At 53.6% G+C, this 14834-nt stretch overlaps 1 protein-coding gene across 16 annotated transcripts in view; it reads right to left on the minus strand.

Moving 5' to 3' along the window:
• Positions 1 to 14834, minus strand: part of MAPK8IP3 (mitogen-activated protein kinase 8 interacting protein 3) — a 48000-nt gene that overhangs the window by 23814 nt on the left and 9352 nt on the right. For 4 of the 16 annotated variants that reach the window (XM_019713070.2, XM_074322594.1, XM_019713067.2 and 1 more), the window contains exons 2-6: positions 11265 to 11385; positions 8892 to 8962; positions 8485 to 8576; positions 4496 to 4519; positions 1694 to 1838 (exon numbers count right to left, since the gene is read on the minus strand). In XM_019713070.2, coding sequence (XP_019568629.2) covers positions 1694 to 1838; positions 4496 to 4519; positions 8485 to 8576; positions 8892 to 8962; positions 11265 to 11385 — 453 coding nt within the window. Of the gene's footprint in view, positions 1 to 127; positions 249 to 1693; positions 1839 to 4495; positions 4520 to 8484; positions 8577 to 8891; positions 8963 to 11264; positions 11386 to 14834 lie in introns of those variants that run through there. The other 12 variants (XM_019713080.2, XM_019713072.2, XM_019713068.2 and 9 more) reach the window with 8 other exon arrangements.

Here is a 14834-nt window from a genome sequence, read left to right on the forward strand (position 1 = left end):
CCTTGACCCTTGTAATCACTGTGGGGAACTCTGTGCCATAACCAGGCCTCCCCCAAACTCCCTCAGCTCTCCGTTATCCTATGGGCCACCACTTACCCACGGGACACGCCCCCTGGCCACCACTTACCGAAAGGAAAACCTCTCAACCTCCTAAACATCAACGTGTAGCAGTGACCTTCAAATGCAAAGAACCCACACTCTTAGCGGTCTTTCCTCACCATGAGTAGCCACAACTGTTTGGTTAAAACACTGAAAATACAGTACATAAAAACAAAAAAACAAAACAAAACAAAAATGAAGAAATTAGAAAAACCTTAAAACCTAGAACATGAAATTAAGAGAACTTAAATGTAATTGTTTAAAAAAAATCAAAGTCAAACAAAACACACCTAAGAACTAAAACATAAAACACTATGATTTATTAAGAGGAACACTATGTCAGACAACATAGAAGGAGAGAGAAGAGATGTCATGAGAAACAGAGCTGGCTCAGACAGGGGCAGGAGGGGCGGCTGGAGGAGAGAGCGAGACCCCTACGGCTTTCCGAGGCTCTATGACTTCTTTTAGAGCTTCTGGAAAACCCCTGTGCAGGCCTGCTTTGCGTGAGAGAGCAAGTGTGAACAGCAGGCTTAAATGGCCAGGCCTGGCCTGGACCGCTGGGAGAGCCGGGACCCCACAGGCTTCTGCCCTTCTGCCCAGCACCCACCCATTGGCAAGACAGCCGACAACTGGCAGGTGAGCACCTGGGTGAAATGTCACAGACACCTGCTCATCTCTGGAACCAAAGCAGAAGCGTGTGGGGTCACTTTCTGACAGAGCTGACAGCTTGCAGCCACCTCCTGCAGGCAAGCTGGACACTCAGAGGTGGAGGACAGTCAGCAAGGAGCTACGTTATAGCAGGAAGGAAGTTTCTGGATGTCTGGGCCCCATGTCCACAACCCAAGCCTGCCCAGAAGCTGAGGTGCTTTGTCTCCGATGGGTGTCTTCTGATGGCCTCTGTGGGAAATCCACCAGCCCCGCGTTCGCCTCCTCCACCCCCGAGGGTGGCATCCTTACCGGGCAAGGGGGCCAGTGTCCCATCCTGCCACAGCCTGCCTTCACCAGACAGGCTGACCTCCTGGACCAAAACTGTCTGCAAGTGACCGGGAGCCCTGAACGAGTGACGTGCCATGGGAGGCTCCTGCCCTTGGCTTTCTCGGGGCCCCCATTCCGGGGTACACTCTCTGGTTAGCTGTGCACACCCAGGATGTCCCTTCTCAAACTCAGACCCAGAAGCCATTCGCATGGATAGGTGGGTGAGAACAGCCCAGAGAAAAGAAGCTGCCTCCTGGCTTCTGACTCTCCGGGTTGCAGTGCAAACCTCAGACCCCAGAAGCACAACGTACTCTGGGCTAGCGTCTGGCCTGGCCACAAGGCTCACACTTTGGGGTGTGTCTGGGGGACAGTCAGTAAGCTCAGCCCTAACAGACGGGCACATCCTAGCTGCAGAGGGGTCTAGCCTAGACTAGCAGGTAGCAATACAAGGCCATGCCTCCCGGAGGTGGTCAGGTTTCTCCATTGCTGTCATATCTGACGGAGGGGTCCCACTAACCCAGGGAAAGCTGCAAAGGGTTGTATGCAAAGACAGGGCTTCCTGAATGGACATGGGGCAACAGGAAGAAGACCCCCCAACTCCACGGCACGGCTACAAAACCTGGTAGCTGGAGCTGAACTGCAGCTGGCCGAGGTCACTCAGGTGCCAGTGGTCCCCCGCAGGCATGAGTTTGCCCCCCATCTGTGCACGTACCATGCCGTCGGTCAGGGGAAAGACATTCAGAGAAGTGGGGCGCTCCTTCCTGCTGAAATGTGAGGGAGAGGACAGGAAGTGGATGGTTAGACAGTGGCTCATGAAAAGAAAACCGAACACTCTTTCTGCACATGCCCATTCTGCAGAGAGCTGCTCCCCATAATGTCCCTCCCCCGGCTTGGGGGGAGACAGGTCAGCTGTGGGGAGGGCGTCCCCTTCTGAGAGCCCGTCACGCACAGGGACCTCCCGTCCCTTTGGATCCTTAATTAAAGGTGTTTGCACATTTAAGGGAATTTCTGCTTCACTGTGATGCTGTATAACATTTCCCTGTCGGCTACGTCGTGATTTATCATTTTTAGTGATTCTGATTTTAAACAGACACCTGCTATGTATGCTAAGACAGCCTGCAACAGGACCAGCGAGGGGCCCTTTGGAATCACTGCCAACACTGACTGGTTCCTTGGAATGGCAACTGGTACAATGATTGTCTTCTTAGGTGGAGCCAGACTCAAGTCCTAGGGACAGGCAGAAGGAATCAACCCTTACCGGCCCTGTTCTCTGTTTTTACACCGCCCCCCCCGCCCCCCCCGCCATGGCCCCTGCCCTCACTCCTTTATTGTTTTTTCATGAGACCTCACTGGAAAATGCTTGGACAGCAGAGTACAGAGGAAGAGTGCCCCACCCTGCTGCTGGCCCCTGGGCACCTTTCTCTCGCTGCAGGCGTTCTCCCCATTACCACAGAGCACTAGCGCCACAGAGGGCTTCTGCGAAAGCTACACTATAAAACTAGGAGTGTCCAGCAGCCTGGACTTGTAAGAGTGAAGCTCAAAGCCGCCTGCCAGGGGCTCGTCCCCAAGGAGACTCCGTGGGCCATAACACTGGTGATGGCAGAGACCCTCCTCCATTGGGGGCTCAAAGTCAGGTACCGGGCGGTGAAGCCCAGGCCTGGGAAAGACACACTGCACCCCCAAGACTGGCATCCACAGAGCCCACGCGGCTCAGAGCTAGCTGTTCAGGCCAAGAATTAGAGTCCCTGCACCACAGCCTCAGGCTTGGAGCTCGATCCCCCGAGACGGTGGTGGGAGGGGTAACGGGGGCTTCCTCAGGGGTCCCCAGGGGCCGGGTGCAGAGGCTGGACTGTCTTGGAGAGAGAAGATGGGGGGCCACCCCGCCGTTCTTGGTGGATGCAGGTGGTGAAGAGGGGGAGTGGGGCGGCCTCCGATGACCAGAACTGACTCTGGCCAGGCAGGTGGCCTCATGAGGTCCACTCTAGGAAGGGGCCCCCCACAGGAGGACACACGGAGTCTGTGCGTCAGTCCTGCTTGACCCCTCCGTGGCCGGCTCCTCTGCCCTGTTCAGGAAGATGCTGCCTCCTGCAGAGCAGGGTCCCCTGGACCCCATGGGACCTGGCTGTGCTGCCACGAGAGCTAGTGTGTGGCAGGGACAGAACCAGAGGACCAGCACGCTCCCAAGGGGCTGGGGCTACTGATGCCTGTGGGGCGTGTTCAGGGGCTCGGCCTCTCAGGTCACCGGGGACAGAGGACACTTTCTTGGACATGTCACTTAGGAATTAAAGAAACTCAGAACCTAAGAAAGATTTGATCAAGTTGGGAAACTCTGAGTGTGCAGGTCCATCAAGACCTCAGCGGCCCACAGCTTCGGCCTCACTCAGGCCCTGACACAGCCCACAGGCCCGGGGCATCTGGGAAGCAGCCACCTCGACGCTCAGCACGTCCCTGGGGGGAGGGGCAGGCCAGGACGGGGGCGTGATTCCTGTCTGCTCCCTCAGAGGCTCCCAGCCCCGCCTTCACCCACTTTTCATTCTTCTGGGGGCTCACAATGCTGATATGGGAAGCCCCTCTCCTGGCCAGCTCTCACGCTGGATGAAATAGACACAATGGGTCCCTTGGCCCCAGGCGAGTGTGATGCTGGCTGTCACCAGATGCTACAGGGTGACAGCAGTGGCAGAGAGTGGGCATCCTGCCTCAAAGGATGGGGGACACGTGTCCACCCCTCGCTTCCACAGCTCTGTGTGCGGGTACACACTACACCTGGAGACAGCCAGGCCGCTCTCCATCGACAGAAATCTTCCCCAGGAATGGTGTCTTGTCTCTTTCCACGTCTCGGAATCGCCAATGGGCTTCGTGAGCCTTGCTGGGCATCGCTGGCTGACAGCCCAGCTCTGTCTCAAGCGTGGCCATCGTGTCCTCTCATTACATCCCCACAAAACCCTCGGGGGAGCCAATGCTCATCCACTTCAGGGGATAACCCCAAGGGGGTCATATTCTCTGCAGAGGTCGTGCGACTGTGGGGTGGTGATCATGTCACTGGCTCTGGGTCTAAGTGGCCAAGCTGGGCTGTCTGACACCCACCCGCTGCCCACCATGGCAACGCCAGCCCTGGGCTTTGGATAGGCTGTGTGGTCTGCGGACGGGTGGACATTTGCTGAGGGGGGGTCCTAGTACCACTACCTACTCGGGGGCTGACTCGGGGACCTCGGGCCAGCCTGCTATCTCCTCAATGCCATGGCCCTAGGAACGCCCCATCAAGAGGCTGTGGTCTGTACCATCGCGGCAGGAAACGTGTCGGGTGCATCGAGGGCCTGCCTGTGCTTATATTATAATCAGGCACCACCAGAACCCTGACGCTCCCGACCCTGCGAGCCCCTGAGCGCCCAGCAGGACCACACGAGCACCATACAGGCTTTACCTTTTCCTCCACGACTGGCGAGGGCTGTGGAACAGCGACAGACACAGGGCCAGCACACAGCGGTGACAGCACAGAGGGCAAGACAAGAAGACAGCATTAGAGAGCGTCAGCAGCTCTAGGCACACATATGCTCACACGAACAGTACGTGTGCAATGACACCATCGGGTACCCCACTCTGAGCTCCACAGACAGACAGATGCTGCAACATGCAGACGTCGACACATGACACACATGACACACGTGGATGAGAGGCCTCAAACAGGGCCTGTGCAACAGGTTGGGTGACACACACTCAGCACAGGGCGAGTGTCCTTTCCCGGTGGCTCAGCACATGCGCACACGCAGGCTGGCGGGGATGGAGTGGAGAGTCGGCCACACACGCTCACAAACGGCCAAGCATATGAACCGAGTATTTCAAGCGCACACGGAGTTTTACTATAAAGACACACAATTCAGGAAACCAGGCCAGGAGTGAAGGAAAACACCTGTCTCGGGTTAGGGGCGACCAGAGGCCCCCCAGCACTAAGGATGAGCCCTCACGGTGGGAGCCAGTCTAAACAAAGAACCTGGGCGGACACACACACATGTGTCCCCAAAGGATCCCAACTTGTGGCAGGAGAGCTACACTCCAGAGAAGAGTGGGCCAGGATGGCAGGCGGGGCATTTCCCTTAACCATCAGTGCAGCAGCTCAGGTCACAAAGGAAGGCTGACCCTGTGAGCCCTACAAAGGCCAGTGCCCGCACAATGACAGAAGGCTCATGCTTTCTCTGTGTCCACCAGTGTCCCCTCTGGAAACGTGAGGCTGTGGCTGCATCCATGTCTATTCACCCGGAAACAGGTCCAGGGCCAGAGTCCAACTTGCACGGTGGCCCTTGGAATGTCTCGCTCCCAGTGCGTGTCTGGGCCACGGGGAAGTGGCTGCAGGGAAGGCAGCAGCCCCTGTAAGTGCTGCAGTAACCACGGGGCAAACAACTGTGGGCTGGTGATGAAGCTCAATGCCTCTGGCCGGCTGGCAAAATGATGGGGGCGCCCCGACCATGGCACCGCCCCTCTGCTTCCTGGCCATGCTTCCAGTCACTCCCGACCTCTCCCCTGGGAGCACACTCCCCATCGTGGCCACAGGACCTCAGGAGGATTGTGGCTGTCAGTCCCAGGTGCCTTCTTCCTGCGGCAGGTCTCTGACACGGTGGTGGCCCTGGCCCAGAAAGGGCTATTACCAGAGTGCCGAGGGCCTGGACACAACGGTGACCCAATGTGCACAGCTCGGCCTCAGGGATCCCTTCTGGCAGGATCGGATCAGTACACAAAGTTCGCAGAAATCTGGACCAGAGCCCCAACCTCTCTTGGATAGCCAGCGGGTCTGTTTTACAAATGAAGGGGCTCCCAAGGGCCATGGCTTGGGGGGCGAAAGCCCTTGCCGGGCACTACCCTGCATGGGCGTGGCTCTCTACTCTGGGCACCGAAAGCCATGCCTGCCCAGAGGCCACAAACGGCGGTGGCCGGGCAGCGGGACCTGGACTTGCCAGCGGACAGAGGAGACCCGCAGACTGGTCCCTTATGAAACAGGTTCAGGGGCTTCTCACGACCGGCCTGTTCTGGTTCTCTGGGAAGGGGGAGCTGACACAGAGCCGCTGAGGGGCCTGAGATGGGACCCTGCGAGCTACCCCGTACATACCCAGAGTCCTGACCCAAGGGCGGTGCCCACCACAGGGCCGGGGGCTTCTCTGGGGAGAGGGGAGGCTAACTTTCCACAGGCCTGCCTGCCACGGGCGCCAAAGCCTAACTCTGAGCAGCAGGGAGACTGGAGGGGCCGGTGCCGCCCTCATTCCAGACTTCTCAGGGCCCAGGGACGCAGGACCCATCTTGACCGCAGGTTCCCAGACCAGTCCCTGCCCCCACTGCACGTGGAGACTCCCACAGAAAGCACAGCCTGCACTGCAATCATGGCCTCTCTTCATGCAGAGGAGGAACCGGAGGCCCGACAGGGCCCCCCCGGTGACAGCTGGACCCTCAGGGCCCAGCGATGGAGCACGGGCAGCTTGTGTTTGGCGGAGCCCACGTGGTCCCGAGGTCCTGAGGACTCTATTTCTGGGGCCCAGGATGTTCCCAACCTCCAAGTCCTGAGTTCTGAGGTCACACCTCCCTGGCTCCCTGGAAAACTGCACCCCTTTCTCTGGGCCCTCTCCTGTGTGACCTCTCACTGGAGATGCTCTAGCTCAAACGGCCCTGCCCCTCTTCCTCCAAAACAACACGAAGCCCCGATTCCAGGTTAACATTCCAGTGCGGTTTCTTGGACGCTCCCCCAGCAACTTCTGAGTGCCAGGAGTGAGGATTTCACAGTGCGCTCGGGAGGAAACGTGTGAAGCCACGGAACGGTCGCTTGGAGACCGGTGTTCCCCACCGTCAGATACCCCTGACCCAGAAATAGTACCTGCAGAGTTTTGTAGTTTAACAAAGCCTTTCATCCATATCCCCTCGCTTGATTCTCACAGGCCGTGGGGTCAGCGCGGGAACAACGTCCATATCCTTCTCTCGAGTAGGAGCGTTTCCGGGGAGAGCACCCACGGCGGTTGTGGATCCTGCTCCCCACTAAAAGCTCTGAGACTGTCTACAAACATGCTGGGGATCCCCTCGATGACCACCCTTCCTGGGCCCTGCCAGGCCTTTGCATACGCACTTCATACTTCTGTTTTCACAGCCAAAGACTCCGGTACAGGAACACAAAGCTTTGCCTACAGTGACCCAGAGAGTAACTGACGGTGACCTCAGAGGAAGGGGCCGAGTCCACTTGTTTGTAGACATAACTCACCAAGGAGCCAGGACAAAGAAAACTTTTGCAGCATTGCCTCGCAACAAGGCCTGTATGTGACTTGACGGGGGCTTGCAGGCGTTTGCCTGCAGGAATGAGGGGCCACAGCTGGACACGGACCAATGGCTGAGCGCGATCTGTGGGGCCGGGGATTCCCACTTGGGCCCATTTTCCAGCTGGATGGAGACTTACAACACCAGTACCGACCTCCCTGGCCCAGGTTGGTTGGCGATTCTGGTCTCCCACCAGCCGACTCCTAAGCTAGCAACACCCTGGAGATGGTTGACAATCTGCTCCCTTGGGGACCATGGTCTGGTTTCATCTGGCTGAAGGGCACAAGATGAAAGGGCCCGGCCTCTGCAGGCTTCTCTCCTCTCCCTGAATAAACCAGCACTGAGCTCTTGAGTTCAGACAAGCAGGGCCTCTGAAGTCGGCCGGCATCGCCCTGCCTCACAGCAGGAATACGGCTCTGTCTGCACATCACCAAGGTGTCCCAGGCCTCTTTCCCACCCACATACAGTTGGTTCTCGTGATTCACGGTGGTTCTAATCTAAAAAGTCCCTGCAAACACTGAATTGGTGAACATGGACCCATTGCTCCCAGGAAAATATGTGCATATACAGATACCTATCTCACGTAGATTCGAATCGTAATTCCTAATTCTTCCTGGTAGATTCTATCTGCCTTATTTTACAAAAGAGAAAAATGAGGAGCAGGCGTGTATAGCGACCTGGGGCCGCCCCACGAACAGGAGCCAGAGCTGGGCTTCCAGGCCCATTGGACGGCCCCCGAATCCGAGCGACTAGCACAACACTGCCCTGGCCTCCCACCTCCTCCCCAGAGGGCGTCTGCGTGCTGGGGACTCAAACCTTTCACCACTTTGAGCACATCTGCGAGTGACTGAAAAGTGCTACGCATGTTGATTTTGAGGCTACAAATACATTTTAGTGAGTAGGCAAATTCACGGACACGGAATCTGTGACTTTAGCATTGACTTTAGCATTGACTGTACACGATTTCCCCTGGGCCTTCGTGACTGCACACGGGCCAGGAGAGGTCCACCCATGTCCCCTCAACCCCGCTCTGGCACCTGGGGCAATCTCAGCACACATTCCAGCCACACACTCTGACCAGACCCCCACCTTCTTGAGTCAGGATGTGGCCCCAACCCCGCCTACCTCCGCCCGGGCAGGCTGCTCTCGGTCTGGCTGTTCCCCCCAACTTGCTGCATCTTGGACCTCTCGATGTGTTCCACGTAGGTCTGTATCATCTGCGGAGAAGGACACGCTGGCGTGAGTAATGCCTGCTGAGCGAGGCCTCTTTGCCTCCCCACTCTAACCGGTCATGTTCTTGACTTGCTGTGCTCAGACAGAGATAAAGACCGAGCTCAGCAGAACGGAGTCTGACCAGCACGAGGCTGACGGCCTTCAGGGTTGGCAGTAGAATATCAGGCAAAAAAGGCCGAGGAGGCAACCCAAGGTCAGCAACCGCTACACGTGTCCGGCTGCGGCCGCCTCCTTGGGGCGTGGCTCTGAGTATGGCCTGTGTGGGCAGGAGACTCATATTAGGTCAAGGCTGGACCTACCTCGGTGTGTCGCTGGTGCAGGGCGTTATACTCCTTCTTCATCTCCGACTCCCGCTCCTCCAACCGGGAAACTAGAAAACACAACCGCTGTCTGTCAACCACACACCTGCTTCTCACCACGCTGTGCTGCTCTGGGCTTAAGTAAATGGTGGGAGGACGGTTCCAGGACCAACCGATGCCTGGCGCAGACCGGCAGCACCTCAAGCTCAGAGATGGTTACCAGCAGGAGAGAATCCCTGGGGGCGCTAGAATGCAGATTCTGACTCCGTCTGAGGCAGTGTGCTGTATTATTTGAGGCTATTCAATGCTGCTACAAAGATATACGACACGTAAAACGCACAAAGTATTACTACCCAAGCTTAAGTCAGCAGGGAGCTTCTGAGAGGCAGGCAACTCACAGGATGTGTCAAGTGTAGATAAGAAGTGAGTGGCTTGTGGAAAGAGAGAATTCACAGTGAGTGACTTCTAAGAGGTGCTAAGAGCAGAAGAACACCCTAGACAGGCGACGGCCACACTAGTGTCCCTGACGTGCACCAAGGGCCGGACAGACCAAATCACGACCATGCCACCTCCACGCTGGCAGCTGTGTCACCCCTAAATTGGCAGCACCTATGACATGCAGGATGGTCCCCTCTGGCCAGCATGTGCTCTGCTGCCTGACTGCTCCAAGGACTCACTGGGGAGCGACAGCGGCAGCTGGTGACCCCACCTCTGCGTCCTGCCAGCGGAGTGAGTATGTCACTGGACTTGGACACCTTCTCTCTGTGGCCCTTTGTTTAAACTGCATCTCGGTCCTTGCAGCCCCACCAAGTGGGGATGACTGATTCACAGAGCCAGGGACTGGACATGTGACAGTCATGGGCCAGTGACTCCCGTGGCCGTCCTTCCAGGGCCCTCCCCGTCCTCAGCGTGGGAGCCTCCCCGCCTGCCCTGCTTCCTGGTGCTGGTTGTAAACTGATTTTACAATGACAATATTCAATATCTCATTTGGTCCATATGCTCTTCTGTTCCATGACCACCGGTGTCCTTGGAGGCTACACTGTCAAGGTCATTCCCCACCTAACAGCTGCTGGTCAGGGGACCAAACTCTGAGGAGCAACAGGGGTTTTTGCACAAAGCAGAGTAATGGCTTAGTCTTCCCTGGAAGAGCTAAATGTTTCTATAGACTCCGGCCCACAACACACGCAGGACCGGCCGCCAGGGGAACGTTCTTCATCCCATGTACGTCTGACCCCTGGCCTCTGCTCCGGCCTCAGGAGGGCCTGCCTGTCTGTGCACGAGTCCCTGGAGAGGGCTGTGCAGCCCGGGACCTCTGTGCAGCCCGCTGCCTGGCTGAGGGAACCAGGAGACTCGTCCTCCTCGCTCCTCCGGCCCTCACTCCGGGTGCTAAAAGCCTGGACATCAGCTGATATGCTTTCCTTCTAAGAAGAGCTGCAAGGGTTTCACCTATGAAAAGCATCCTCAGCAAAGGGATATTAAAGAGTCTGTGTGACTATAGAAAGGGTTTACCTATGCACGCCTAACCTGGGCCTCTCGGTTTGCTTCCAGTGTGCAAATATGAATATGCTTGCACATGTACTAACCAGCCAACGCCTGCTGGCTGCCCACAACTCGTCAATACACCGCGGGACACCAGCCTTAGCAAAATGGCCTTCAAGTCTTGGTTTGGGATGTGGATGGACCCAACGCATCCAACCATTTTTCTTCCCAACTTGATCGAACTTTTCAGAGACAGGAAAGTTCCTGGCATCCAAGGGAACAAGGTAAGGCAGCAAACTAGGCCTCCATCATCAAAACCTCGAACTACAGAAAACTGAACTCACACAGCTCACTTTCACTTTGATCTGTTGTTTAAACAAAGACTTCTGAAAACGAAGAGAATAGTTCTTATCACAAAAAAACAAACAGGGAAACATCTTTCTTCTCCTCTCCTTGTGAGGGACAGGCCCCCTGGTCAGCAGTGTGCCCCTCCTTGGAACTGTCACTACAGGAGGCTGCGTCGTTGGGTCCAACTTTCAGGTCACAAAAGAGTCCTCTCTCCCCAGTGGTGTGCAGACAAGAGCCCCACATGGCAGGCAGCCAGGAGCTTTGTCCTGAAAGACCGCACATAGCCACAGATTTGAAAATTCGGGGTCAGACGGCAGTATACGCAAAAAAGCTGTTATCAAAGGGCTTTACTTATTTATTTCCACAAAGGATTGGAGGCTGATTACAGGCATACAAAGCAATGTGACTTAAGGGAATCACAGTGACAGTAAAATAAGGCTATGCCTGGGTTTTCTCCCTCTCACGACAGCCTGCCCAGTTGGGACAGGTCTCAGAGCAGCAATCACAGGGAAATGCAATCCCCCTGCGTAGGCCGTGGCTACTTACTTTGATCTGCATAGTTTTTGGCCTTCAGTTCCAGCTGGCGGGTCTGAAACTCATAGTGCTCCACCTGGGTTTGTAGCTCTTTCTTCTCTTGTTCCAAAGCATCTTCAAACTCGATGAATTTCTATACATGGGAGGGAGAGAGAGAGCAGGCATCATGAGTGTGGGTGGTCAGATGACAGCCGTTCCTCACGGAAGGGCTGCCGGCTCCAAGGGCCAAGGTGAAAGGCAGGGCTCAGGGTCAGCGTGCAGGTCTCCCTGTCCCAGAGCCTGCTCCCTCCACGTCACATTGCCTGCCACCCCACTCAGGCAAACCTTGACACAGACCCCGTGTGGCAGAAGGGGCAGGAGGAGTGAATAACTCCGGAACCTTGTAACCAGCTCTCCGGGAAGTCCCACTGGGACCCTGAATTTCCAGGTTGGCATTGGGTCGCACAAATTATGTGCCTGGTCCTTGTGCTAGGTTTCTGGGCAACCAAGTGAAAAGAAAGCTCTTTGCAAAATAAAAGAAACTCTTAAAAGGTCTTAGGTGACCAGCTTGATGCTGAAAGTGGCTTATAAGAGAGATAGGCTCTGGCTGCTGCCCAGATACCACCAGCTACGCAATTCCTCTCCGAAGCGGAGCTCTGACCCCATCGATATTACTAAATAGAACACGGGACTATTACTGAGAAATTTCATCTGTAGTACGCATACGTATCAGCTGGATTCTTAAGACATAAAGAGTTTCTCAGAAGATGGGAATATGAAACTGATCATGGATTTCAGGTTTTGGGCATCTGGAAGAGTCGATTAACTTGTGGGCATGGCTGTGTTTCCCATACTAACTGTACCCTGTCCCCCAACCCTGACATGGGTCCCCAGAGATGTTTCTTCCAACAGTAGCTACTCAAAGGTCTTTGTGCTGCAAACCATGGGTGCGCCCGCCCGCCTAACGAATGACTCACTCTGTGCAGTGACTGAGAGGGCGGAAACCCCAGAGGGCGGGCAGGGAGGACAGGGCTTCAGACAGAAAGTCTGTGCTAATGACATCACCTGCAACGTAAGTAAAACGAAGAAAAAAATGTACGTCCCCACAGCCAGAAAAACGCACACAAATGGTGCGGCTGTACAACGTGTAAAAATAAGTGAGTCTGAATAACGGGATAGAACCAACATATAAAGAATGAACAAATGCTATGAATTAACTGGTAAGGGTAATTTTTTAATTGGGCAGTTTTACCTCCTATTACTTTAAAAAAATGAAAAGAATGACATCAACAACATATGAGTCTGTAGAAAAATTGGATGATAATGTTAAGTAAAAAGATGAATATTTTTTAAAAACCATAATTCTATCATCCAGAGAGTCAGGTGAAATTGGGTGACATTCTTCCAGGTGTGTGAGTGTGTGTGTGTGTGTGTGTGTGTGTGAGAAAGAACCAGTTCTCCTGTCCTCAGGAAGGGGTCCCTGCTTTTGATGACCAATGCTCACAGCAAGATGTGGGATGAGGGCAAAAACGCACCTTGGGCCAGTGAAGAGCCACTTGCTAGGGCAGCTGGGCCTGGAAGATGGAAAAGTCTCCCTTAAAACCAATCCCTGGCCTCCCTCTGAGGTTTTACACAAAGAAAATGGTTCTTTGGTGCTCGTGTCACTTCACTAGAATTTTTTCCCCATCTATATTTGATCATATTACCTGCATTTGATATTTGCAAGTCACCTAAAAAGATTTTCAAACTAAAGACAATGTAAAACAAACAAACAAAAACAAAACAAAAGAGAGTCTTAAGAAGGGCTGACAGACTTTCCTTAATCTATCCTGGTAGACGATCATGAAAATCCAACAGAGGTGACGGTGCCAGAAAGCCTTATCATACCATAAAACAACCCATAAGCCTATAGATTCCTGACGAAGTCGGCCCCAAACCAGGTCACATTCAGAAATCCTCTAATGTTGTGGTATTTTAAGGCCTTTTAGCATCAGGAAATAAGAAGACATTAATCTAGAGAGAAAATAACTACATAAGCTGTGTACCCGGGTGGCCTGAGGCCAAAGGCAAAAGACACAGAAGGGGTAGGGTGGACAGACATTTGGGGTTCCTGGCCATATGGAATCCTGGGGCCAAAGGGATAGTCCCATGGGGCGGGAAACATTCAATCTTTAGTAACTGACACCTTGTCATTCTCTAAGCACTGCCAGCAGATGAGAGGTGTCAGGGCTCAGGGGGAACAACCCTCCAGATGAATAAAAAGGCCCAAGAAACGTATAAGCGACCACCAACAGACTCCAGGGGCCCCCAGCCTCGGCCAGCCTCACCCTCCCTGCCCAGCTCCCTGAGCAGGCTGAGGACCATCCAACGTGCCACTCCTTTCTGTTTCTCAGAGGTCAGCATCTTACCAGACAGAGCCCATGAGAAGGGACGCTCAGGGGCTCCGAATTTATGAAAATGTTACAGACACAATACGGTGCTCTCCAGCTTAAAAGACACCCTCCTCTTTCTTTCCCTCTTGAAAAAATGATTTCCATGTCATGAAGGTAATTTTAGTTAACAAACATGCAAGCTAGCCATGGAACCGAAATGGAACGTGCCATGCAATCTTCATCAGACATTCTAAGGAACAGCTAATGTAAAGGAACAAAGCTTGGCTGACACGAAACAAACATTTAATCTTTGCTTTTTTATGAGGAAATTAACGTTCAGGGCTAGACTTGGGATGAAGTAAAAATTATCTTGACAAGCGAAGAATAGGTGACACGGCCGGGAAAAGGAAAGGCTCCTTATAGTTGGTAGTTAAACGAATACACGAGGAAGGGAGGTTGTACATCGAAGCTCTCGTCCAATACAAGGGAGTGGAGCAGTGGCAGGTGGGGAGAGGTATCAGTCGGGAACTTTATTAACTGGGTTAAAGTCACAAAAACTTGAATCCATGTTTTCAAAGAAGCAGAAACCATTTTTATTTCCAGATCATTTCCTTTAGATTTAAAAGAGTCAAGAATTTTCAGTGGTGGGGAAGCGGGGAGAGACTAACTACAGTGAATCTACAAAGAAAGTCTTCTGTAAGAACACTAAAACATTTTTAGGTAGCATCTGACTGTAACAAAATATGAATGGAATTGAGAAGAATCAAAATTTAACTCTCAGCATTTGAGTTGAGCGGGTCTGCATGGTACTTACTGGATTGTAAAAAACGTGTCTCAGATCTGAAATACTCTTTGCACAGAGTCGTGTCTGAGTTCTCCAGAAGGCATGACTAGAGCAAAGAGAAAACTTCCTACACGTGCTAATTATACGTACTACAGATTTGAGTTTATTTGGAATTATCAGCTGTCTAACCATGTCTCATCAAAATGTCACGCAGCACATGACAAACCATGGATAATTAAGGCGACTCTTACAATAAACCCTTTGAGCGCCCCAAAAAAGAAACGACAACAATTAGACAATTGAAAACGCACCCGCGTGGCTTGGCCTTAACATCTAGACATGAATCAAATATATGGTGATGGAAGGAGAACGGACTCTGGGTGGTGAACACACAATGGGATTTATAGATGATGTAATACAGAATTGTACACCTGAAATCTATGTAAT

The sequence above is a fragment of the Rhinolophus sinicus genome, linkage group LG18, assembly GCF_036562045.2.
Source record: "Rhinolophus sinicus isolate RSC01 linkage group LG18, ASM3656204v1, whole genome shotgun sequence".
NCBI classification, from domain to species: domain Eukaryota; kingdom Metazoa; phylum Chordata; class Mammalia; order Chiroptera; family Rhinolophidae; genus Rhinolophus; species Rhinolophus sinicus.